This window comes from Stomoxys calcitrans, chromosome 1, assembly GCF_963082655.1.
Source record: "Stomoxys calcitrans chromosome 1, idStoCalc2.1, whole genome shotgun sequence".
In the NCBI taxonomy this organism is placed as follows: Eukaryota; Metazoa; Arthropoda; class Insecta; order Diptera; family Muscidae; genus Stomoxys; species Stomoxys calcitrans.
Genome location: NC_081552.1, coordinates 243,392,881 through 243,418,968, shown reverse-complemented (window position 1 = coordinate 243,418,968; position 26,088 = coordinate 243,392,881). Strand labels below are relative to the sequence as shown.

Sequence of the window (26,088 nt, the reverse complement as noted above, 5' to 3'; positions counted from 1 at the left end):
GTCGAAGGGCTTAACACAACTCACTGTCCCAAATTTCAGCTAAATCGGATAATAAATATTTCTTTTATGGGCCTAAGACCCTAAATCGGCCGATCGGTCTATATGGGGGCTATATCAAGATATAGTCCATCCTCGAACTTAACCTGTTTATGAACAAAAAAAGAATTTGTGCAAAGTTTCAGCTCAATATCTCTATTTTTAAAGACTGTAGCGTGATTTCAACAGACAGGCGGACGGACATGTCCAGATCGTCTTAGATTTTTACGCTGATCAAGAATATATATACACTGTATAGGTTCGGAAATGGATATTTCCATATGTTGCCAACGGAATGACAACATGAATATACCCCCATCCTTCGGTGGTGGGTATAAAAATGTTGCCAGGATCAATTCCCCATAATCTATTGTACAATCCTTTCAAGGTGTTGAGTAGAACAGAGTCCACTGTTACGCATGCAGGCATCTAGAGAAGTAATATCATGTTTATATTGAAATTTGTATGATCTGGATTTAACTAAATCCAAAAACAAATCCTGTCCGTTTACGCTGCTTTTTTTTGGGGATTTAAGTGACATACTCAAGCGTACATGCATATACATGAATGTGCATATCACACACAACCATACACAATTCTTGAAAACAGTTTCATATTTCGGAACTTTTATTGATTATTCAGCCATGAAAGCGGGCTTATATGGGATTTAAAAATAAATCCAGCATTTTTGTATGGTAAAACCTGTAAAAAACATAGGATTTAGCACTTAAATCTCGAAAAGGACATAAATCCGGATTTAGTGGCCAATGTAAACGTATTTCAAGATCCCCAGTTTACTTCTAATGTGAAAATTCCAAATTCTCTCCAATTTCTTAACAAGAAGGAGCCGCACTATATTGGAGCTTCCTGGACGTCGGAGTAAAAATAGCCTTAATTTTCCTCCAAGCCCTCACATAGACCCTCTCCCAATTTTAGGTCTTAAACTCGATGAATTTTGGCACATTGCGCAAAGACCCCAATACTTGTGCCAAAAATGTTCTAGATCGGATGTATCATAATTTAGCCCTCATATAGACCGATCTTCTGATTTAAGATCATTTATTGCTCGATTTCGCTGAAATTTCACACATTGAGCTGCGTTTTACTTTTTGATGTCTATGTCAAATATGGCTTAGATCGGACAATGTTTTGGTATATCCCCCTTATAGTCCGATACCCCAGGTTGAAGGTTTTTCTCTCATAACTGCCCTATTTATGTTGAAATTTGTTACAGTGAACTATGTTAAACCCCTACATATCCTTCCTCAATATCGTGCAGATAGTATGATATTTGGATATACCTACCATATGTATCGATCTACCGATTTACTTGTCTTGAGTCCACATAAGACCCGCTCATTACCTGATTTCACTGGAATTTAAAACAGTGAATTGTGGCGAGTTTGGTTCAGAACAGATCATACTTCGATATAGCATATTTCACCGGATTTTGACGAAATGTTCTATATATACCTGAGATGATGAGTAACCAAACTTAAAGCCTTTTACTTTTTTTCAAATTTCTTTTCGGAAATGGTGTAGACAAAAAAATTTGAGATACATTAAAATGTATCTCCATCCAATTCCTAAGCGAAACTGTACCAATGCCAATAATTTTGGTTCCGTTCTTTTAACTCCCTAGGCCTAAAAAACACTTTATTGAATTCATTAACAATCTACCAGATTCCTGAATTTAAATACATGTTTAAATATAAGGTATGCTGCATATTTGCATTATTACTACTCTTTGGGGCGGTTCAAAAAGAAGTTTGTTCTGTTGGGTCATATAAAAATATTTGAATTTTGTATTTGTTGTCACGCATATACTCTATTTAATGTCGCTCAGTTTCGTCACAACATCGCAACGCCTTTAAAATGATTTTGTATTCGGTATTCGCGCTTCAACATCAAATATTGATTCTATTCATGAGGAACATATTTATTGAAAATTCTTTTAATATTCAATTATCCGGTTTGAAAGAATGAAATGAGCTGATAAAAACACTTTCGCTATTTAAAGCGATCAATAATTTGAAGCCATGTGCTGCGGAGAGAATTCTCGATGACTACTTTGGATTGCCTTAATCGGGTAAAAAAGCAAAAACATAGAAAAGTTGGTGAATAGAAAGAAACATAAAAGTTCTGCAAGTTCTGCAAAACCTATGATATTTTTTGTACAACCCATGTATTTCAGCCTAGAACTTAAGGCGTTAAATGTCTGTTAGCTGTTTTCCCTTTTATATTTATAAAGCGGATGGTTTAAGGTCATCTAATTTTAGAAATATTTTGTTTGCTGTTTTAATATTTTTGCATTTTTGAAGAAATGTTTTGTCTTCACGGAATCTTAGACCGACAGATATGGCTAATTTTATACAGGAAGTTATTCTTAGCTGATATGTATTCTTAAAAGTGGGTCTTCCTTCTCTTCATCTTGACGTTTCAAATATATGCAGATTTTTATAACTCTTTATGGCAAAGATGTGTTTTGAAAAATGTTTAAAAAATCCATTTCAGTTTGATTAATTGAATGTTTTTTATAGTCTCAAGAACTCGTGCACCAATTTGCAGTTTCGCTAGGTCGTATATCCTGAGTTAAAATAGCGATGTTAGTCGATCTTGGCTCCTTATGGAATTTAGAAAAAAGATATTTAAGGATAGTTCTTTTATCAATGAGATTGATTTCGTAATGAAACCATGGTTGCTTAGAATTTGTTAATGTACATCTTACAACATCTGTAGCATCAATATCTTGTATTGTGTCATTTTTGTTATTGTTTCTAAACTGGCATTGTTTCTAAACTGCCTATTAAATCTAAACCTGCATCTGTTAGCCGTTGTTATTCTTCATTAATTTTTTTTCACGTAACCAACACGCAGTTGATGTTCCCCATATATGGAGTGCATTGCGTTGGCTATTAGGAAAGTTAAGGGTTGGAGTGGGGAGAGAGGGAGTTGTGTTTATTGATACTCGTCTTTAATTCTGAACGTCAATGTCGACGAGAAAGACATTAGCCGGAAGTCGATTCCACATACGAATGGTTCGGGCGAAAAATGAATTTTATCGGTAATGCATGGTTCGGTCGACTGGCCAATCAATTACAAACGGGTGTGAGTTCCTGGCAAGATTATATTCCTGGTGAACATCCTAACGTCTAGGATAAAAAGGCGAATACCTCTGGAACACATGCCACTAAAGTAACTATAGAGCAATACAACGCTACCCACATTCCGACGCTGTTCAAGAGAAGCACAAGAGTTGGATACTTTACTGTCCCCAATCAATACCATGGTTTTGGAGTTCCTGCCCATATATGAGAGTTATATTCCATCCTCGGCCTGTTGTAGGTAGTATAGACATTAGGAAGATCAGAGGAGGTGAAATACTTCCTGCATGGCTTAAGAAAGCCCAAACGCTTGAATGCTTCTTTCGACACTTCGAATACGTGGTTTGATCAACGGACATTATATTCTATCTTCATGCCCAGAACATCAAGAGCATCTGACTGCTCAATATCTATAGATATCGACGATTGTAGTGGGTCAGTGAATCGCTTGTGAGCCAAGAAACAGCACTGCGTCTTCTGTGCGTTATAGTCTACTCTGTTCATTTTAACTCACCCGGAAATGGCCAACAAATCCTGGAAGAGCGTCTCATTCATAATGCGGCTTCGGTCTACAATTTCTTGAGGACTGGGCCAATAGTCGAATGAATATGAATGACACAGACTACTGTCATCGGCAAATGAGAAGACTGGATTCGAAGCTTGGCCCAACAGATCGTAAATGAAAATAAGAAAAAGGGAAGGGGAAAGAAAAGAACCTTGTGGCACACCTCCGCTCAATATATACGCATCGGATGAAAACCCATCTACAACAACTCGAATAGTGCGATCTCTGAGAAAGCTCGATATAAATCGAACGAAGTTATTACCGACTCTAAAAGCGACAAGCTTTGATAAAAGTGCACCGTGCCGGACCCTATAAAATGCCTTGGAGATATCCAGAGCTACGACCTTACTCTCACTAAACTGGTGGATAGAGCGATTTCAACGTTCTCACAGAAATACCATTAGGTCTCGCGTAGAGTGATTTCTGCGTAGGCCCTGCTGTCTATCGCTAAGAAGGCCATTGTACCCTAAGTATCTCATAAGATGATGGTTAACCATACTCTCCATAACCTTGGAGAAAGCGGAGCATATCGCAATTGGCCGGTAATTCGTAGGCTTGTTCGCCTCACCTTTTTTGGGGATAAGCTGAACGTTCGCAACCTTCCAAAGTGCAAGGAAAACTCCCGCACGGTAAGCAGGGTTGAAAAGGTTGAGTAGTGGACTATCAAGCAACCAAGAACACTTACAAAAGATAAGTGTTAATATACCATCCGGGCCTGGAGATTAATCAACGCCGAGGTCAGCAAGAACCCTTTTAACTCCACTTTGCCCTTTACTCTTTTTACGAATGACCAGAAGCTCTTACTTCCCCTCGGAGAAGCAATAACTTTATCACGAAGACGCTGTTCGTAAATAACGCTGTTCATGTCTAAGTACTCTGGCACACAAAGTTGTTGCCTGTGTGCACAGCATTTCGGTATTGGCATTTTTATACCCACCACTCAAGATGGGGGGGTATATTCATTTTGTTATTCCGTGTGCAACACACTTAAATAACCATTTTCGACCCTATAAAGTATATATATTCTTGATCAGCGTTAAAATCTAAGAGGATCTAGCCATGCCCGTCCGCCTGTCAGTTGAATTCACGCTACAGTCTTTAAAAAGAGAGATATTGAGCTGAATCTTTGTACAGATTCTCTTTTTGTCCATAAGCAGCTTAAGTTCGAAGATGGGCTATATCGGACTATATCTTGATGTAACCCCCATATAGAGCGATGGGGACTTAGGCCCATAAAAGCCACATTTATTATCCGATTTTGCTGAAATTTGGGACAGTGAGTTGTGTTAGGCCGCTGGACATTCTTTTCAATTTGGCTTAGATCGGTCCAGATTTGGATATAGCTGTCATATAGACCGATTTCTCGATTTAAGGTTTTAGACCCATAAAAGGCGCATTTGTTGTCGGATGTCGCCGAAATTTGGGACAGTGAGTTGTGTTAGGCCGCTGGACATTCTTCTTCAATTTGGGGTCCAGATTTGGATATAGCTGCCATATAGACCGATCTGTCGATTAAGGGTCTTAGGCCTATAAAAGCCACATTTATTATCCGATTTTGCTGGAATTTGGGACAGTGAATTGTGTTAGGCCCTTCGACATCATTCACCAATTTGGCCTAGATCGGTTCAGATTTGGATATAGCTGCCTATATAGACCGATCTCTCAGTTTTAGGCTTTAGAGCCATAAAAGGCGCATTTATTATACGATATCGCTGAAATTTGAGACAGTGAGTTGTCTTAGACCCTTCGACGTCTATTTTCAATTTGGTCTTGATCGGTTCAGATTTGGATAAAGCTGCCATATAGACCGATCTCTCGATTAAAGGTTTTGTGGCCATAAAAGGCGCATTTATTATCCGATTTTGCTAAAATTTGGGACTGTGAGTTGTGTTAGGCCCTCCGACATCATTCATCAAGTTGGCCCAGATCGGTTTAGATTTGGATATAGCTGCCATATAGACCGATCCTGCGCTTTAGGGTCTTAGGCCCATAAAAGCCACATTTATTATCCGATTTTGCTAAACTTTGGGACTGTGAGTTGTGTTAGGCCCTTCGACATCCCTCGTCAATTTGGACCATCGGTCCAGATTTGGATATAGCTGCCATATAGACCGATCTCTCAGTTTTAGGCTTTGGAGCCATAAAAGGCTTATTTATAATCCGATTTCACTGAAATTTGACACAGTGGCTTATGTTACGCTTTTCGACATCTGTGTCGTATATGGTTCTGATCGGTTTATTTTTAGATATAGCTACTATAAAGACCAATATTTTGTTATACACAATTGAACAATCACTTTTCCTTTTTAGTATTTGGTCCAAATCGGAACATATTTCGTTATAACTGCTATGGGACATAAGGTATGCAATTTTCACCTGATTTCGATGGAAGGTGGTTTACATATATACCCGAGGTGGTGGGTATCCAAAGATTGTAGCGTAAATTCAACAGACAGACATACAGACATGGCTAGATAGTTTTAGATTTTTTTCAACGATCAAGTTTCAGAAATTAATAATTCGATATGCTTGAATGTACAATATAACAAATATCAAGTTTAGAGAAAAATTTCTACAAAACTTTTGGGTACTACCCCACGCATCTAAATGCGGTGCCAACTCGTATTTGCATGCCTAATTTTAATTTAGCATTGACAAAGTGAGTCGTCAGTCGTTTAGTGAACAAGTTTGCCTAACATTAAAACAAAATTTGTTTTGCTGTTACTATACCTCCGCCTCGGGGAGTTCAATGCTTATAAATAACTCTAGTCAAAATTAAATACTAATTAAAACTCCCTCACACGCCAACAATTAATTTGTTAAATAAATAAAACTCAATGTTGTTTTTTGATTGATGTACAAATCTCTGGCATTTTTCTCTTCGTCTTTTATTTTGTTGTATTTCTTTTGAAAATACAAAAAAATGATAAATTTATTTAACCTACAACATAATACAATAAAAACAAATCTAATACTATAAATAATGAAAATCAAAACAAGTTTTCTGATCTTGAGCAAAGCCAAAAGGAAATAAATTTTTTTAGCGTTTTAAGGGCTTTTAGTGATTTTTTTTTGGCCTGCATAAGGGGACGGACATAGAGACTGTGAGACTGTTGGCCTAAGAGTGTGGGAGCATAAGAAAGCTTTGATTGACTAGTTTCCTTATGTTCCTTATGTTTCTTTTTACTACGTATTATCTCTCTTAGGTTGTTTTTTTGTGTTGTGCTATTCTCTCACATGGCCTTCTTCGTCCTTGTATGCCTTCATAATCTTCTTGTCCTTCTTGGATGTGGGTGGTGTCTCTATGTGTGTATGTATGTGTTGGGTGGAGGGGGGGAAGGGGCGAAATTTAAATTAACTGGAATTGAGTTTATTTAGAAATTTATTTTCGTGCTTCCTGAGGAGGATGAGCAGCAATATATTCCAAAGCTTTAACAATGGCCTCTGGAATTGGGGGAGGTGTGGGCAAATGATCACCAACGGGTTGGAAACCATTCTCATCGGCGGTATAGCTCACAAGGAATTTTTCACCTTCGGGCGACACAAACTCATAGGAGCCAGCTACACCAGCTGGGTTGCCAGCCTCCTGCTGTTGTATACCATTGCTGGTCTCAAAGGCATAGGCATAGTTGCCCTCGGCATCGGCGGGATCATTTTTATAGCTCAGCACTTGGGCATCTTTGTCGATGTTGTCAGCATGGGCAAAAGCCAACAAAGCGGTCAAGACGAACTGCAAAGATAACAAGAAAAGCTAAGAGTTATTAAAGGGAAATCACAAACAAAATATCGTTGTAGCCCCATACACTAAAAAAAATCAAACCTCAGCGGTGTCATAAGTACAGTAGATTGGGTTTACAAAACTCAAGCGCGAAATTTTTAAACTCAAATTTCTAAATTTCTAAATTTTAGAATTTTTTATTTTTATTTTGGGCCTTGTTTTCTTTGGTTTGATAGTGGGTAAAATAAGAATTTTAAGATTGATTCCAGTATGACTTTTTTCTCTGTGTATACATTTTCTCTCTTTTAAACAAAAACCTTAGATATGTCAGCTTATATCTCTTAAAATATTTTTTGTATTACAAATTCTAACTTCGAGCAACTTCACCCCCTTCTTGCCTTATAGTTATGCTCTTTTTGTATCTTTTAAATGTCATCTAATTAATCTTGGAATTAATTTCGAGAAACTTTACCACTGCTGCTGCTGCTGCAGCTTATTTGCCATTTGATGCATACAAAGCTTGCATAAGAACATTCACATTCACCATGGTCTTGGTGTAGATAATAGAAGGGAATCGATGCGGACATACATACATATGTATCATGTTAACGATGACATGCCATAAATTTGTAGATGAAAAAAAAAACAAAACAAAAAATAAAAGCAACCATGATGCCTTAAAAACCAGTCTTAAATGCTGTGGGAAATTTCAAATCAATGCTATAAATTAAATAGCATTGAATTTTATAAAATAATAGTGCAGAACAGCAACAACTACCACCACAATGTTCACCAAAAAGGTTATGATGAAGCAGCCATACATATTCTTAGAAATCCAAACAAAAGATTTAAGACACAAACGCGATATTAATGTGATGTATTGAAGAATTTATATCGGCTAAATTGTTTCGCCCCAGGGGGGGTATTAAATTATGCAAGCATAAATAATTAGCCATAAGTAGTTCTAATTTGTTTAAGAATATTTTTAGAAAAGTGGAAAACAGGATTTTATTTTTTTTTGTATATTAAGTGGATGGAGTAGATGGGTACAAGGGGATCTTAGTTGTATGTCATAACATAAGACTCTGGGAAAATTTTTCAGCCAAATCGGTAAACAGTAGCGGCTTCCATGGGCTTAAGAGTTCAAATCGAGAGATCGGTTTATATGGGAGTTATATCAGGTTATCGACCGATTTAGGAGCCACCGTGGTGCATAGGTTAGCATGCTCGCCTATCGTGCCCAAACGCCCGGGTTCAAATCCGGCCGGCGAGAACACCTTAAAAAACATTTTTGAGCGGTGGTTATCCCCTCACCAAATGCTGGCAACATTTGTGAGTATTTCAGCTATGTACACCAAATGCTGGCGACATTTGTGAGTAATTCAGCCATGTACAACTTCTCAACCAAGAGGTGTCACTTTTCAATGACACGCCGTTCAGACTCGGCATAAAACAGGAGGTCCCCCTATCATTGAGCTTAAATTTGAAGCGGGCGTCACTCAATTCTTATATTGTGAGAAGTTAGTTTCCCTCTAATTTGTTCCGCAAAGGGGAAGTTTGGAAAACACTAAAGCACATAAAGACCGATTTAGATCATACTTGGTATGCGAGTGTTGAAAGTGATAACAAAATACTATGGGCAAAATTTCAAGCTTCTAAGTGCTCATGAAGTTTAATCTGGGAATCGGTTTATATGGGGGCTATATCCAAATCTGAACCGTTATGACCCATTTGCAATCCCCTATGACCTACATCAATAAAAAGTCTCTCTGCAAAATTTCAAGCGGATATCTTTATTCGTACGACTATGTGTAACTCATTGTATCAAAATTCAGCGAAAACCAGGCCCTAAATACGCCTTTTATGGTCCCTACCTTAAATCGGGGGGATAGGTATATGTGACAGCTATATCCAAACAAAGGCCGATCTAGACCATACTCGGTACTAACGTCGTCATTATGCCAAATTTCAGCGAAATCGTAAATGCGTCCAAAATCTTAAATCTGAAGATCGGTATACATGACAGCTATATCCGAACATAGACCGATCTAGGCCATATTGAGCAGGGATGTTGAAGAGCCTAATAAACCTTGATGTGCCAAATTAAGAGAAGTTGGGAAACAAATGAGCCTTAAAGGGCCATAACTTTATGGAGGCCACCGTGGTGCAGAGGTTAACATGTCCGCCTATGACGCCAAGCGCCTGGGTGCAAATACTGGCGCGAACCTCAGAAAAATATTCGGAGGTGGTTATCCCCTTACTAATGCTGGCTACATTTGTGAGGTATCCTGCCATGTTAAAACTTCTCTACTAAGTGTCCCTATTCAGCACGCCGTTTGGATTCATCATAAACAAGTAAAAACGCGCGTAGTTTGGCCGGCCCCAATCTTAAAAGCCCTCCTCCATGGTTTGGTTGCGTGGTTATTGCCAAATCCAGGCAAAAATTAAAGCTTTTAGGAATCGAATAAGGATAATCAAGAGATCGGTTTATATGGGGTCTACATCTGGTTAAAGATTTGGACTGTATTTGGCATAGTTTTTGGAAGTCATTACAGAAGAGAACGTGCAAAATTTTATCCAAATCGGGCAAAAACTGTGGATTCTAGGGGATTCAGACGTGAAATCGAGAAATCGGTTTATATGGGACCTGTATCAGGTAGGTCCGTAGTCGTAGCACTACATGCAAAATTTTAGCCCAATTGGACTTAAATTGTGGACTTCAGGGGCCCAAGGTATCTAATTGGGAGATCGGGTTATATGAGAGCTATATCAGGTAATAGACCGATTTCAGTCGCACTTGCCACGATTATTGGACGTCGTAACAGAACACAACATGCAAAATTTCAGTCAAATTGGACAAAAATTGCGGCTTGTAAGGACTTAATATGTCAAATCGGAAGATCGGTTGATATGGGAGCTATATCAGGTAATGGACCGATTTGGACAGTACTTGACAAAGTTGTTGGACGTCGCAATAGAACACAGCATGCAAATTTTCAGCCCAACCGTATAACAATTGCGGCTTCTAGCAGCTCAATATGTCACATCGGGAGATCGGTTTGTATGGGAGCTATATCCAAATCCAAGCCGATGTGGCTCTCTCATGTCTTCGTCTTCTTGGCTTATTGTTACAATTACTTTTGTTATAGAGCCAGACTCAATCTCAAGTTCTTTAAATTTTAACACTCCCTTGGTCTTACTAATCAAGTCTACTACCGTTTGAACCATTAACAGTTTGTGATTGGTGACATATACGGTCAAATATCGACTGATTTTATGACAATCATGTGTTTTTAAGTTTTGATGAAAAAACAAAAGAAAAGACTTAAGACACATGCAGCAATCTATCTATCTATCACTAAGGCTTCACACAAAAAGCCGGAATTTTAATCCAGGAAGAAAATTTGAAAAAATTCAATTTCCTTGACAATGAGTATCCGCATTGTGTAGGTTTTGGGTTTAGGGTTCAAATCCTGCAAAAAAAAAAATTACAATATTGTTATGCAGTGCTAAACTTTTCCCTAATGCTGAGTATTGAAATTATTTCAAACTTCTTCACATGTTGTCTCATTCCGTTGCAAGTAGGCTCTTAGCATTAAGCCGAAGTTTAATTTAACAAAACCTTGATATAACAGAATTCTATTGGCTTCCTTGATAGGAAATTAGCGGAATATATGAATGTGGGGTAGCTTTACGCGTTTGATCGCTATCGTGATTTCGACAGACAGACTGACGGACATGGTTAGATAAAATCAAAATGTCAAAACGATCCAGAATATATACACTTTATGGGGTCCCACATCAATATTTCGAGGTGTTACTTGATTGGTATACCCTCATCCTATGGTGGTGGGTTAAAAAAAAAAAAACATTATTTAGATTCCATTGCAGGATATTTTCCGGCTATAGACCATTTTGTTTAATGCTTTCTATTCAAAGAACTTTGAAAAGTAAGAACTTGGCGAATCACACAGGTAGCCGGTCAAATACTTTTAAGCAACATCACACATTTTGCCTTGCTTTTAAAAGTTCTTTGCTGAGCTATTCTTTGACAATATCCTGCAATGGAATGGAACACTTTCAGACATGGGATTCAATGGGCAACTTTAGCCCATGAACATTCCACTAAACAACAGTGGCAAACTTCTCACATATCAATGAGTGCAGTCCGATTCAAGTTTAAGCTCAATGATAAGGGGCCTTCTTTCTATAAGCGAGTCCAAACGGATGGTGTGCAGCAGTGCGATACCTCTTTGGAGAGATGTTTTACATGCTTTGGGAGGGGAAAACCACCGCTGAAAAATTTTTCTGTTCATCTCGCCAGGATTCGAACCCAGGCGTTAAGCATCATAGGCGGACCTGCTAACCTCTGCGCTACGATGGGTTATGGATTTTCGTTTTAGTTCTCTGGGTTTTATCAGTTATATCGAATGTATTCTTAGAAACATTATCAAAAGACTTAAGAAACAAACCTTGTAAGTCTGTGTCGCATTATCAAAAGACTTAAGAAACGAACGTTATAAGTCTGTGTCGCACTAATGATGCCCTCACAAGAAGGATCAGATATTAGAGGGGAAGAAAGGAATACAAAATAGATTCCTATTCATTGACATAAATTATTGCAGAGACATTCGTCTAGAGCTTTACATCCTAAAGACCTATTTAAAAGGTGCATAGTTATGGACTGGGTAGTTATCGATATCATATTACAATATATGAGTATGGTACTATTGGGTTGCCCAAAAAGTAATTGCGGATTTTTCATATAGTCGGCGTTGACAAATGAATCACGGCCCATGTTTACAAAAAATTTACAATTTTAACTACCAAAACAGTAATTTTATGTAAAAACTTGATTTTGTTACGGTTTTTTTACGTTTCTATTTCATTTACAAAGATTTTGTATATTGATTATATTAGACTGATATAGCAATCTTCTCTGTAGATAAAGTTTTCATACCTTGAACTTGTTTGCTTGTATAGTAGTTGCGTTTTTTATTATTTTTAGTCTCTAAAATGCCATTCATTAATAGTTTTTATTTAACTCAAAAAAAAATGAAAACGGGTTTCGTCATTCGATATGAAGTTAAGCGGTTCCATTTGTTCTTGCCTTTCGATGAAAAACCATCAAGAAAAAACAAATTCAATTTCAACTTTAAACAAGCACATGGGCAGGTGCTTAGAATATGTAGTGGATGTTTTTCTTCTTCTTCTTCTTCTAATGCTATTTATGCTAATTTTCACAAAATGTTCTGACCTTTTTGCCTAAGGCACATAACAATACAAATAAGGTATTCAAAACAAAAAAAAAAAAAAAAAAGAAACCAAAACTGTTTAAGTTAGAATTAATGAATTGGGAAGCAGTTTTTCGTTTTTCTGTCTTGCTTCCGCCTCATGGTGTTTATGCTATTAATGGAATCGTTCATGGGTAAGCTATGAATTTTTCTTTTTTTTTTTTAGCTATGAAATGAATGCAGCAAGTTACTGAGTGAGTAGTTTGCTTTAAATATTGTTTGTGTTTCTAGAACTAATGAAGACATTGTCTGATAGTGGGAGATTCATTAGAAAGTTAGCCACTTTTTGAGTATTTTTAAAATTTAGAATTTTTAGTAATTAAGCTATAAGTGGAGGTTAGGGTGTTATAAATTCCAATTGAGAGTTATACGCTCTTGATTATGAGCTTAGGGAATGTTATCAAATTTTCATAAGAACAATAATAATATGGACAGCTGTATGGTGTGTGCTTTTACTTGAATGTTTAGATTTTTGTTCATCTGCATTTTTAAGCAACTGGCATGCCATAGAATAGAAGTGAGTATAAAAGTGGTTTTTGAGCATGCATAATTATTGAACCTGTTCGAGGGCTATGACAACTGCATTAAAGCCCGATGAAAACAAAAATTATTTCTAAACTTGTATTTTTTTGGCAGCCAAGAGTACCTTTTTATAACATCCAAAACACAAATTGGTTCAGGTTTTGTTTGTATACAATTTTTGGACATCTTTTAACATTTTTTTAGTTTGTTCCATGAATCGAAGAAACTTCTGTCAAACCAGCAAAAAACCAGGAACCGAACAAAGATGATCGAGAGAACGCTTTACATGGTAGCCATATCAGGTTATAGAATGATTTGGACCGTATTTGACACAGTTGTTGGGAGTCATAATAGAACACCACATGCAAAATTTCTGCCAAATCGGACAAAAATTGGGGCTTGTAAGGACTCAAAGAGTCAAGTCGGGAGATCGGTTTATATGAAACCAAATCGGATAAAAATTGGCGATTGTAAGGACTCAAGAAGTCAAGTCGGGAGATCGGTTTATATGAAAGCTATATCAGGTTATATACTGATTTGGACCGTATTTGACACAGTTGTTGAAAGTCATAACAGAACACTACGTGCAAAATTTCAGCCAAATTGAACAAAAATTGCGGCTTGTAAGGACTCAAAAAGTCAAGTTGGGAGATCGGTTTATACGGGAGCTATATCAGGTTATAGACCGATTTGAACCATCCTTGATACAGTTGTTGGAAGTCGTAACAGAACACCACAAGCAAAATTTCAGCCAAATCGAAAATTTTGTAGGGGTTGTAGGGGCTCAAGAAGTCAAATCGGGAGATCGGTTAAAACGGAAGCTATATCAGGTTAAAGACCGATTTGAACCATCCTTGATACAGTTGTTGGAAGTCGTAACAGAACACCTCAAGCAAAATTTCAGCCAAATCGGAAGTTTTGTAGGGGTTGTAGGGGCTCAAGAAGTCAAATCGGGAGATCGGTTAAAACGGGAGCTATATCAGGTTAAAGACCGATTTGAACCATCCTTGATACAGTTGTTGGAAGTCGTAACAGAACACCACAAGCAAAATTTCAGCCAAATCGGAAATTTTGTAGGGGTTGTAGGGGCTCAAGAAGTCTAATCGGAAGATCGGTTTAAACGGGAGCTATATCAGGTTATAGACCGATTTGAACCATACTTGATACAGTTGTTGGAAGTCGTAACAGAACACCACAAGCAAAATTTCAGACAAATCGGAAATTTTGTAGGGGTTGTAGGGGCTCAAGAAGTCAAATCGGAAGATCGGTTTACATGGATGATATATCCAAATCTGAACCGATATGGTCCATTTGAAATCTCTACGTATAAATATAAAGTATCTGTGGAAAATTTCAAGTGGCTCGCTTTATGCGTTCGATGGCTATCGTGATTTCGACAGACGGAAGGAGAAGGGCAAGATCGACTCAGAATGTCGAGATGATCCAGTATATATTTACTTTAAGGGTCTTAGACGAATATTTTGAGGTGTTACAAACGGAATGACTTGATTTATATAACCCAGCCTATGGTGATGGGTATAAAAAGCAATTTTAATTTGTGTAAATCAAAAGACTTAGGCAACAAACCTTAAAAACTTAGACAATAAAAAAAGTACGTTTCCATGCTCCAAATACACACAAATATCATCTGTACGTTTTATTAAGGGAATAACTAATGTTGGAATAAATATGATTGCAGTATGGCATGCACCATATGGCTACCCCACATTTAACCGCATAAACTATATTCTATTCTTGGTAGGCCATCGTAACGCAAAGGTTAGCATACTCGCCTTTCACGGTAAGCGACTGGTTTCGAATCCTGGCGAAAACATCAGAAAAATTTTCAGCGGTGGTTACCCCTCATAATGCTGGCGACATGGTAAGGAAAATGGCATGGCAGCCATAAAAAAACTTCTCCTCCAAAAAGGTGTCACACTGCGACACACCGTTCAGATACAGCTATACAAAGGAGACCCCTTGTCAATGAACTGAAACTTGAATCGGACAGCACTCATTGATGTGAGAAGTTTGCCCCTGTTTCCTAGTGGAATGTTCACGGGCAAATTTCCATTTGCAAAGAATATTCTACTCCAACTATGAATAATAGACCACTTATTATAGGTTTAGTTCATTAAAATATACTTTATGTTCGGCGAATTATTTCCCATTCCCTGCCTATGATGTAGCGATTGTTCTAAAACATGATGATAAAGACAAGTTTTATGACAATTTTTCTCAATAGCAACACATGGCGTGTGTGTGTATAAGAGTGAAAGATATCATAGCAAAATTTTGAAGGCATGCATATCATCATAAATGTGAAATTTCTGGCATACGGGCAACATGTGCACAAAATGAAATAAATCTGGTATATTATTGACAATAAAGAACATATATGTATATCTTTGCCCAAAAAAATTAAAAGAATTCTAAAATAGCAAAATAGGTAGAACGGGATTTATAATGAGTTGAGTATGACTTCGAAATGTTTAATAGGGTGGAATGTTAGAATTTTAAAAGGTGAAAAATTTCAAAGAAGAAATGGAGCTAGCATGCAGCTGACGAGATGACAAATTGTCGGCATTGTCTTTAATTTGGCTTGTGTCGTACGACCACCTGTAGGATTTTGGTACGAATCGTGTTATTTAAGATAAAATAATAGCAGGAATTGAAAATCCGAAGTAAAATCATATAATTCATTTTTTTTCTAATGGGTTGGCAAACCTTTGGATGAAGCATCTTGTCTATTACTCCACAATGTCAAAATCGCAATAGAGAAAAGTGTCTATGGACAATTACCAATAATCAATGCAACTTCCAACAGTTGCACACAATCATGTGTATACCATGGGAGTAGTGTAATTGTGTAGACAACAAATCTGCCATTACACAAAAACGCATGCATTGGGAAAATTACAGCTAACAGACAGGGTTGTCGAGCGTTAGGTTTGCCGCTCTAACAGACAAAAACTTTTGTAGCGTAAGTTGTCTTTAGATAATCATCAAATTTTTGGCTTGATTATTGTTTTATGCTGGCACCTGCCTTTACACCCATAGAAAAAATTAAGCATGGCGTTGTCCAATTGATCCATTGATTCATGAAACTAAATCAGCTTAAAGATGTTATCACAAATGTTCATAAATCGACAACAACGACATTCTGACAATGTACTCGGTACAGTTTTTTTTTAAAGATTGCAAAAAGTTTTTATACAGTGCAAAGGTTAGCATGTCAGCCTATGACGCTGAAAGCCTGGTTTCGAATCCTGGCGAGAATACCAAAGAAAAATTTCAGCTTTGGTTATGTCCTCCTAATGCTGGCGACATTTGTCAGGTACTATGCCATATAAAAACTTCTTCCCAAAGAGCTGTCGCACTGCGGCACGCCGTTCGGGCTTGGCTATAAAAAAAGAGTCCCCTTATCATCAAGCTTAAGCTTGGTGATAAGAAAGCATTCAATGATATGTGAAAAGTTTGCCCCTGTTCCTTAATGAAATGTTCATGGGAAAATTTGCATTGTATTCTGTTGAAAATCGAAACTGCGCCAAGTACGGTCCAAATTGGCCTATAAGCTGATATATCCCCCATATAAACCGATCGGCCGATTTGACTTCTTGAGCCCTTACAAGCCGAAATTTTTCACCGATTTGGCTGAAATTTTGCATGTGGTGTTCTGTTATAACTTCCTACAACTGTGACAAGTACGGTTTAAATCGGTCTATAAGCTGGTGTTGTCCCCATATAAACCGGCCTCCTTATTTGACTTTTTGAGTCCTTACAAGCTGCAAAGCCTGCTCATTTGCCGATGACAGTAGTCTGTGTCATTCATATTCATTCGACTATAGGCCCAGTCCTCAAGAAATTGTGAACAGAAGGGGCATTATGGATGAAACGCTCTTCCAGGATTTTTTGACTATTTTCGAGTGGACTTAAAGGCACAGAAGAGGCAGTGCTGTTTCTTGTCTCACAAGCGATTCACTGACCCAATACAATCGTCGATATCTATCGATGTTTGGGGGTATGCATATACAGTATGATGTCCGTTGGTCAAAACACATATACGAAGTATCGAAAGAATTATTCATATGTTTGGGCTTTTTTAAGCGGTGCAAGACGTATTTTACCTCTTTTGTTCTTCTTAATGTCTATACCATCTACAACCGGCCGAGTATGGAATATAACTCTCATAAATGGGCCAAAATGTAAATTTTGCCCACTAAAGAACAGGGGCAAACTTCTCACATATCAATGAGTGCAGTCCGATTCAAGTTTAAGCTCAGTGATAAGGGGCCTCCTTTTTATAGCCGAGTCCGAGCGGTGTGCCGTAGTGTGACATCTCTTTGGAGAGAAGTTTTATTGTACATGGCATAGTACCTCACAAATGTTTGCCAGCATTAGGAGGGAAAAACCACCGCTGACCATTTTTAATTATTCGAACCCGGGTGTTCAGCATCATAGGCGGACTTGCTAACCTCTGCGCTACGGTGGCCTCCTCATAAATGAGCAGAAACTCCAAAATCATCCTTGGAGCTACTTAAACGGATTCAGCGGAGATCAATGGTGTTGATTGGGGTATACATCTCTATTGCTTCTCTTGAACATCATCGGAATATGGATAGCGTTGTACTGCTCTATCTTTACTTTAATGGCGTGTGTTCCGGGGATATCCGTCTTCTTATTGCTGATGTTAGGATGTTCATCAGGAATTCAAGACTTGCCAGGAACTCACACGCCATGATCGAACCATGCATAAACTAGAAAACTTATTCAGTCGCCAGAACTATTCGCATGTGGAATCGACCAACATTGACGTTCAGAAATTCAAGACAAATATCAATAAACACTACTCCATTTATTGCCCCTCCAATCTTTAATTTTCCTTATTTTCAACCCAAGGCACTGCATATATAGGGGACATCCCCTGCGTGTTGGTTACGAGAAAAAAATAAAGGTTAAGCCTCAAGAAACCTTAACATTTGCCTGACATCTTGTGCGTTAAGCACACTTTTGCGTTGAAGAGTCCACACTTCTTTGGCCCCCAGACGCCTTAATGGCTAGTCGCTCGATTTCTTCAAAGAAAATTTGTCATGTAAACTGAAAGTAGGTTTTTATACCCTTCACCATAGGATGGAGGTTATACTAATTTCGTCATTCTGTTTGTAACTACTCGAAATATTCGTCTGAGACCCCATAAAATATATATATTCTTGATCGTCGCGATATTTTATGTCGATCTAGCTATGTCCGTCCGTCCGTCCGTCCGTCCGTCCGTCCGTCCGTCCGTCTGTCTATCCGTCCGTCTGTCTGTCGAAAGCACGCTAACTTCCGAAGGAGTAGAGCTAGCCGCTTGAAATTTTACGCAAATACTTCTTATTAGTGTAGGACGGTTGGTATTGTAAATGGGCCATATCAGTCTATGTTTTGATACAGCTGCCATATAGACCGATCTTGGGTCTTGACTTCTTGAGCCTCTAGAGTGCGCAATTCTTATCCGATTAGAATGAAATTTCGCACAACGTGTTTTGTTATGATATCCAACAACTGTCCCAAGTATGGTTCAAATCGGTTCATAACCTGATATAGTTGTCATATAAACCAATCTTGGGTCTCGACTTCGTGAGGCTCTAGAGGGCGCAATTCTTATCCGATTTGAATGAAATTTTGTACGACGGATCCTCTCATGACCATCAACATACGTGTTTATTAGGGTCTGAATCGGTCTATAGCCCGATACATCTCCCATATAAATCGATCTCTCTATTTTACTTCTTGAGCCCCCTAAGGGCGCAATTCTTATTCGAATTGGCTAACATTTTACACAGGTCTCCAACATATAATTTAATTGTGGTCTAAACTGGACCATATCTTGATATCGCTCTAATAGCAGAGAAAATCTTTTCTAATATCCTTTTTTGCCTAAAAAGAGATGCTGGGAAAAGAACTCGACAAATGCGATCCATGTTGGAGGGTATATAAGATTCGGCCCGGGGGAACTTAGTAAGCTTTTACTTGTTACTTCTATGTATTGTGAGCTAAAATTTCAAGATTTCTTTTTTTTATTTGTAAAAAATGAATACTTCCACCCTATTAAATTATTATTATACAAAAAATTCCTTTTTAAACGATACGCACTCATTAACATGCAAAATTATAAAAACTGTCCAATATGTTTAAGATATAGCAAATTTCATTAGGAGCAAACTAGAAATAATTGGTGCTAGAAATATCAAATGTGTTTTTTCCATATACAATTGATAAAAAATACACATAGAAACAAAATACAAATAAAAAAAAATCATTGAGCTTTCCCGCCTGTAGATAGATGCAGCAATAAAAAAATAAGTTTTTTTTTTCTAAATGTTGTAAGCTCAATGATTTCCTTTTATTTTTGTTTTCTGCAAAAGAACACCATAGCAATGCAGTCATTCAAAGATCTTCACACTTCCATTTGAATACATTAAGCCCCATTAAACTTTAATACTATAAAAAAATCAATTAAAACATGTGGCCACATTAAAGACCCTGGCATTAATCACCCCTCTTATTCATTGAATAAAATCAACACATTATTAAAGAATTAATTGTGGTTGAAGAGAAGAAGTTGGAAAAACTAGTTGGTTGTTTTCTTCATCAACTGACATTAGTGTTTCACCACACAATGTAGAAAATGATGTGGTATAAACTAACAATTCAGTGAGTCCAGATTTGAGATAAAGTAAAAAAAAAAACACTATTTGAAAGAAGAATTTCAACTTTGGCATAATTGAAAGAAGATGTAAAAACCACTTTAAATATAATAAGAAAAAAAAAGATTTGAGATACAAGCATATTAGCCCAAGTTGTAAAAGAAACTGCCACAAGCGATGTTGCAATGTTGCATGCCAACAGGAATGCAAAAGCCTTAGGACACAAGCAGAAGCCATGACACAATAATGGTGTTAGGTAATGTGACAAAACTGGGAGAAACATGCATGCTATGTTAGGCAAATAAAATGACAAACAAACCCAATTTACTCGCTTTTTGGTAGTTGTAGGAAAACAAAAACAAAAGACTTAAGACACAAGCACCATTGACACAGTATATGAGTTTGGTAACATGAACAAACAAGGACCAATGAAAATAAAAGATTTGAAATTTGTTCAACTAAGGGCCATAAGTAGTCCAGAGGTTGGCATGATCGCCTATGACGCTGAACACCTGGGTTCGAATCCTGGTGGGAACATCAGAAAAATTGTTAGGGGTGATTAGCCCCTCCTAATGCTGGCGACATTTGTGAGGTACTGTGTCACGTCAAAATTTATTTTAAAAGAGACCCCTCAACATTGATATTACATTTGAATCGGACACCACTCCGTGATATATGAGAAGTTAGCCCTTCCTTCCTTAATGGAATGTTCATGGACAAATTCGCTTTGGCAGGGGCCATGAGTACTCTGTTTATATCAGTTGAAAATTGAATGTAAATAGTTTTTGATGGCCACCGTAGCGCAGAGGTTAGCATGTCCGCCTATGACGTTGAACGCCTGGGTTCGAATCCTGGCGAGACTATCAGAAAAAATTTTCAGCGGTCGTTTTCCCCTCCTAATGCTGGCAACATTTGTGAGGTACTATGCCATGTAAAACTTCTCTCTAAAAGAGGTGTCGCACAGCGCCACGCCGTTCGGACTCGGCTATAAAAAGGAGGCCCCTTATCATTGAGCTTAAACTTGAATCGGACTGCACTCATTGATATGTGAGAAGTTTGCCCCTGTTCCTCAGTGGAATGTTCATGGGCAAAATTTGCAAAATAGTTTTTGATACAATTTAGCAGAGTTTTCCAGGTGGCTTATATCAAGCGGAGATCCTTGCAATGAAGGAAGTGGAGGAATGGCTAAGATATAATGCCATAAGGACGATTGGCATAAATATCTTCTCAGACAGCAAGGCAGCCATAAAATCCCTGGAGAACGTATTTCTGAACACAAAAACCGTTCTCGACTGTCGCAGATCTCTCAACAAGATGGCTAAACAGTTCAAAAGTTCACCTATTCTAGGTGCTGTGCCACAGAGATATCCCAGGGAATTGCAAAGCGGACGAGCTTGCGAGACTAGGAACTACCCTACACATTCCAGGGATACTGGAATCTATGGGTATGCCTCTAGCGATATGTAAGCATAGTTTTCAGGACCAGGCCCGAAGGACAACGAATAATAGATGGTCACCGAGAGGGGACTGTGAGCATTTCAAAACTATGTGGCCTAATCTAGACTTGAAGAGGTCTACCGCTTTGCTGCCACTGACCAGAACACACCAAGTTTCGTGACCATCGTTCGAATATTAAAGTAAATCAATTCTTGTAAGTGAAAATCGGGCGATATATATACATGAGAGCTATATCTAAACCTGGACGGATTTACAACAAAATTCATAGCGTTTGTCTTTGGGCTAAAAAAAGTGATGTATAAAAATTGTCGTGATGATGGGATAACAAAAGCGATCTCCAAAGGGTACAGATGGTATTCGGGGAAAGCCATATATTGCTGAATCGAGTCAGCTAGAATTTCTGAGTCAAACCGTAAACTGCAACACAGCTAAAGTAATGGGGGAGGGTACAAGGTGGTTTAGTGTTTCCCAAACATCCCATTATGGAAAAAAATTAGAAGGAGGCTAACTTCTCACAATATCAATTGAGTGCTGTCCGATTAAAATTTAAGCTCAATATTAAAGGGACCTAGTGGTTTATGCCGAGTCCGAAAGGCGTGTCACTGAAAAGTGATACCTCTTTGTGGGGAAGTTGAACTTGGCGGAAATACTCACAAATGTTGCCAGCATTTGGTGAGGGGCTAACCAACGCTGAAAAATGTTAAGGGGTTTTCGCTGGCTTTGATCCCGGGCGTTTGGGTCCGATAAGCGGGCATGCTAACCTATGGACTATGGTGGCTTCCAAGGGTGGGTACGCAGGGTACAGTTCATGTTTTAACCATAAATGACAATGAGATTCCATTGCTGAATATTGTTCAGCTTAAGACCATTGTTTAATGCATAGGAAAAAACATAAAAAAATCAGCAAAAGTGGGTTGTTGCTAGAAGCATTTGACTGACTAATGTCAAATATGTGTTTATTTTGTTTAAGAATTTTATTCAGGAACCCAAAACCCTCAACTGGATTCCTTAGAAAGTACTAAAACTAAATTTGGAATCTCCTTTAGCGTGGGACAGTCCAATACATATATTGTCTTTATCGGTGGTCTTGGAGCTGATAGACATACTTAACACCCCAAAATTCGGCCACGTCGAATTAAAGTATGAACTTCCATGGGCTCAAGTAGTCATATAAGGGCATTGTTCTATAGAAGAGGCTAAATTCCTTTATGAACTTGTCTGACGAATACTTGGCAATATGTCAAGGTCAGCTTCTTGACCCGAAGGTTTGTTTTATATGAAAGCTGTATCGAAATATGAACCGATATGGCCCATTTATAAATCTCAATGACATTTTTAAATAAGAATTTTTATATCAAATCATTTCATGACATTTTGCTTGGCAATAAAATCATACCGACAGAATGTACCGCCTTTTTTCTATCAGTGTCTGGACAACACCTACTCAAATTCCGGTAGCAACTTGTTTATTTCATCTATCTCAAGGTAAGCAACGTGAATGCTACAGGGAGATATAAGCGAACATAATATCAACACTTCATTGAGTGACAAAGGGAATGAAAAAACAAAGTAACAAGTAAAAGGGTTCAAAGTTCGGCCGGGCGTAATCTTATATACTCTCCACTATGGATGGCATTTGTCAAGCTCTTTGCCCGAGATCTCCTTATAGGCAAACAATGTATAATGGATCAGAATTGCTATGAACCATATTTGGCACATATATTGAGGGTCTTAGGAGAAGTTGTTCTGCAAAATGTCATACAAATCGGATAAAAATTTCGCTCTCAAGTGACTCAAGAAGTCATGATCGGTTTGTATGGCAGCAGTTGTTTAAAGTCAAATAAATGCGCCTTTTATCGGCTCAAGAAGTCAAGATCCGATATCGGTTTGTGTGGCAGCTATATCGGCTTATGAACCGATTTAGACCATACTTGGCACAGATATTGCAAGACAAAACAAAATACCTTGAGCAAAATTTCAGCCAAATCGGATAAAAAATGGCGCCCTCTAGAGGCTAAAGAAGTCAAGATCCGAGATCGGTTTGTATGGCAGCTATAACGGGTTATGAACTGATTAAGACCATAGTTGGCACAGTTATAGCAAGTCAAAACAAAACGCTTTGTACAAAATTTCATCCAAATCAGATGATAAATGCGCCCTCTAGAGGTTCAAGAAATCATGATCCAAGATCGGTTTGTAGCTATATGAGGTTATGAACCAGTTTATGAGGTTATGAACAGTTGGTGCAAAATTTTAGCTGCATTGGATAAAAATAGCACCCTCTAGAGGCTCATGAAGTCAAGATCCGTGATCGGTTTATATATGGCAGCTATATCATGTTATGAACTGATTAAGACCATTTTTAGCAAAGTTGTTGCAAGTTAAAGCAAAACACCTTGTGCAAAATTTCAGCCAAATCGGTTAAAGAATAGCGCCCTCTGGAGGTCCAAGAAGTCAAGATCCAAAATCGGTTTATATGATAGCTATATCAGGTTGTAAACCGATTTAGACCATAATTGGCACAGTTATTACAAGTCAGAACAAAACACCTTGAACAAAATTTCAGCCAAATCGAATAAAAATTGCGCCCTCTAGAGGATAAAGAAGTCAAGATCCGTTATCGGTTTCTATGGCAGCTATATCGGGTTATGAACCGATTTAGACTATACTGGGTACAGTTATAGCAAGTCAAAACAAAGCACCACGTGCAAAATTTCAGTCAAATCGAATAAAAAATTGCGGCCTCTAGAGGTCCAAGAAGTCAAGATCCAAAATCGGTTTATATGACAGCTATATCAGGTTGTGAACCGATTTAGACCTTACTAGGCACAGTTGTTACAAGTCAAAAGAAAACACTTTGTGCACAATTTCAGTCGAATTGGATAAAAATAGCGCCCTCTAGAGGCCGAAGAAGTCAACATTCGCAATCGGTTTATATGGCGGCTATATGAAAACTTGCACTGATATGGTCCATTTACACTCCAAACCGACTTACACTTAAAGGAAAAGTACAACGTTTCAAGCTCCTAGCTTTATTCCTTTGAAAGTTTGCGTGCTTACGAATGCTGGCGACTTTTGTGAGTTACTATGCCATGTAAAAACTATTCCCTAAGAAGGTGTCGCTCTGCGGTAAGCCATTCGGACTCAGTAATTAAATGAAGGTCCCTTATTACTTGTATAGGACTGCACTCATTGATATGAGAGAGTTATCTCCAGTATCACCACTATTTCTTAATGAAAGGTTTATGAGCAAATTTGCAAAAAAAATTGCATTGCTACCAAATTGATATTTCGAGGTGTTACAAACGCAATGACTAGAATACCTCCCAGCCTATGGTAGTGGGTATGAAAATGTGGCAGTGAATTGAACGAAATTTAAGTAATACAAAATTAGGAATTTGTTGCATAACAACATAGCCATATAGAAGCTTTGAGCAAAACTCTTTATGAGTCTCAATTGCAAAAAAAAACTATTCTAATATATTTTTTTTTAATTTAAAATTAAAATTATTTAAAATTTTAAATTAAAATTTTTCAATTCCAAACAAAAGACTTAAGACACATGCATGTTTTTTCGAAAATAATTTAGTAAAATTAGAAAAAATGTCTCAGAAATAAAAGAAACAAAAAGGATACTAAAAACATATTAGCTCCAATATAGGTCAAAGCAAAAAATTCCTTTGGATGCCAAAAAAAGTTCACCATCATAACAAAAGACTTAAGACACAAACTCGATCAATTTCCAAAAGCCTTAATAAGGCAGCAAGCTAATTTTTATGGCTGAATCAAGCCACATTTAATGCATTTATCACACAAAAGGCAGCGAGTTTTAAGGGTGTTGTTGGCTGATTTCATTCATCATATTCATAACAAAAGACTTAAGACACAAGCACCACTGGCACATAAAAAAACTTGTTATATATATTTTTTCCAATAATTTTTTTTTTTGGGCAGGGAATCCCCCAATGAATTTTGTAAAACTTCAAAGAAAAAGGTTGTAATGCTTCCAGTTTGCACATAGACACAAATTAATGTTACATATCCTTTATTCACTAAATATCTTCAATTTTGTTTTCATTTGCATTTGACTTTTTGCTTTGCTTTGGTTTTTTGTTAACAGTTTTCTATAGTTTCTTGTATTTTGAATTATTTCGTTTGTTGTGGTTTTCTGTTTTCGTTACTCACAATTTTGAACATTTTTGCTAAATTTAACTTTGATAAACTTCAATAAACTGTTTGTAGTTTTGCTAAAAACCTTTGCTTTTATATCAATGTTGAAGAGTCTGCCTTGGCCGCAGATGCTGTCGGCAAACGACGACGATAAAAGCATAGAGACGAGACCAAACGATGAGACGACACCCAACAACACTAAACATAAAATTATAGAAGATGAAAAACGAATTTGTAGAAAGAAGATAGCACACACATAGACACAAAATCGAAATAAACAAAAACTAATAGAGTTCACACTCACAAACACCATCACCCAGAGAAGCTTATACACGTGCGCTTCTCAGCAATTGTTGAGCATTTTTCTAGGTGATTTTATTTTTATTTTTTTCTTTGACAAAAAAAGAAATAAACCCCAAAAAAACACATTTCAAATAGTAACACCAACAATTTGTGTACTTTGGTCTTTTTTTGTTTTTTTGTGTTAACACCACCATCAAATGGCACTAACCGCACTACTCATCTAAGTCCC

General features: G+C 37.5%; 1 protein-coding gene across 1 annotated transcript; it reads right to left on the bottom strand.

Moving 5' to 3' along the window:
* Positions 1-7,028: 7,028 nt before the first annotated feature.
* LOC106095046 (pupal cuticle protein Edg-78E) lies at positions 7,029-25,632 on the bottom strand. Its single transcript, XM_013262287.2, has 2 exons — positions 25,572-25,632; positions 7,029-7,435 (listed from the first exon to the last, which is right to left on the bottom strand). The coding sequence occupies exons 1-2, from the start codon at positions 25,581-25,583 to the stop codon at positions 7,088-7,090; spliced, it is 360 nt and encodes a 119-aa protein (XP_013117741.1). The 5' UTR covers positions 25,584-25,632; the 3' UTR covers positions 7,029-7,087.
* Positions 25,633-26,088: the final 456 nt, after the last annotated feature.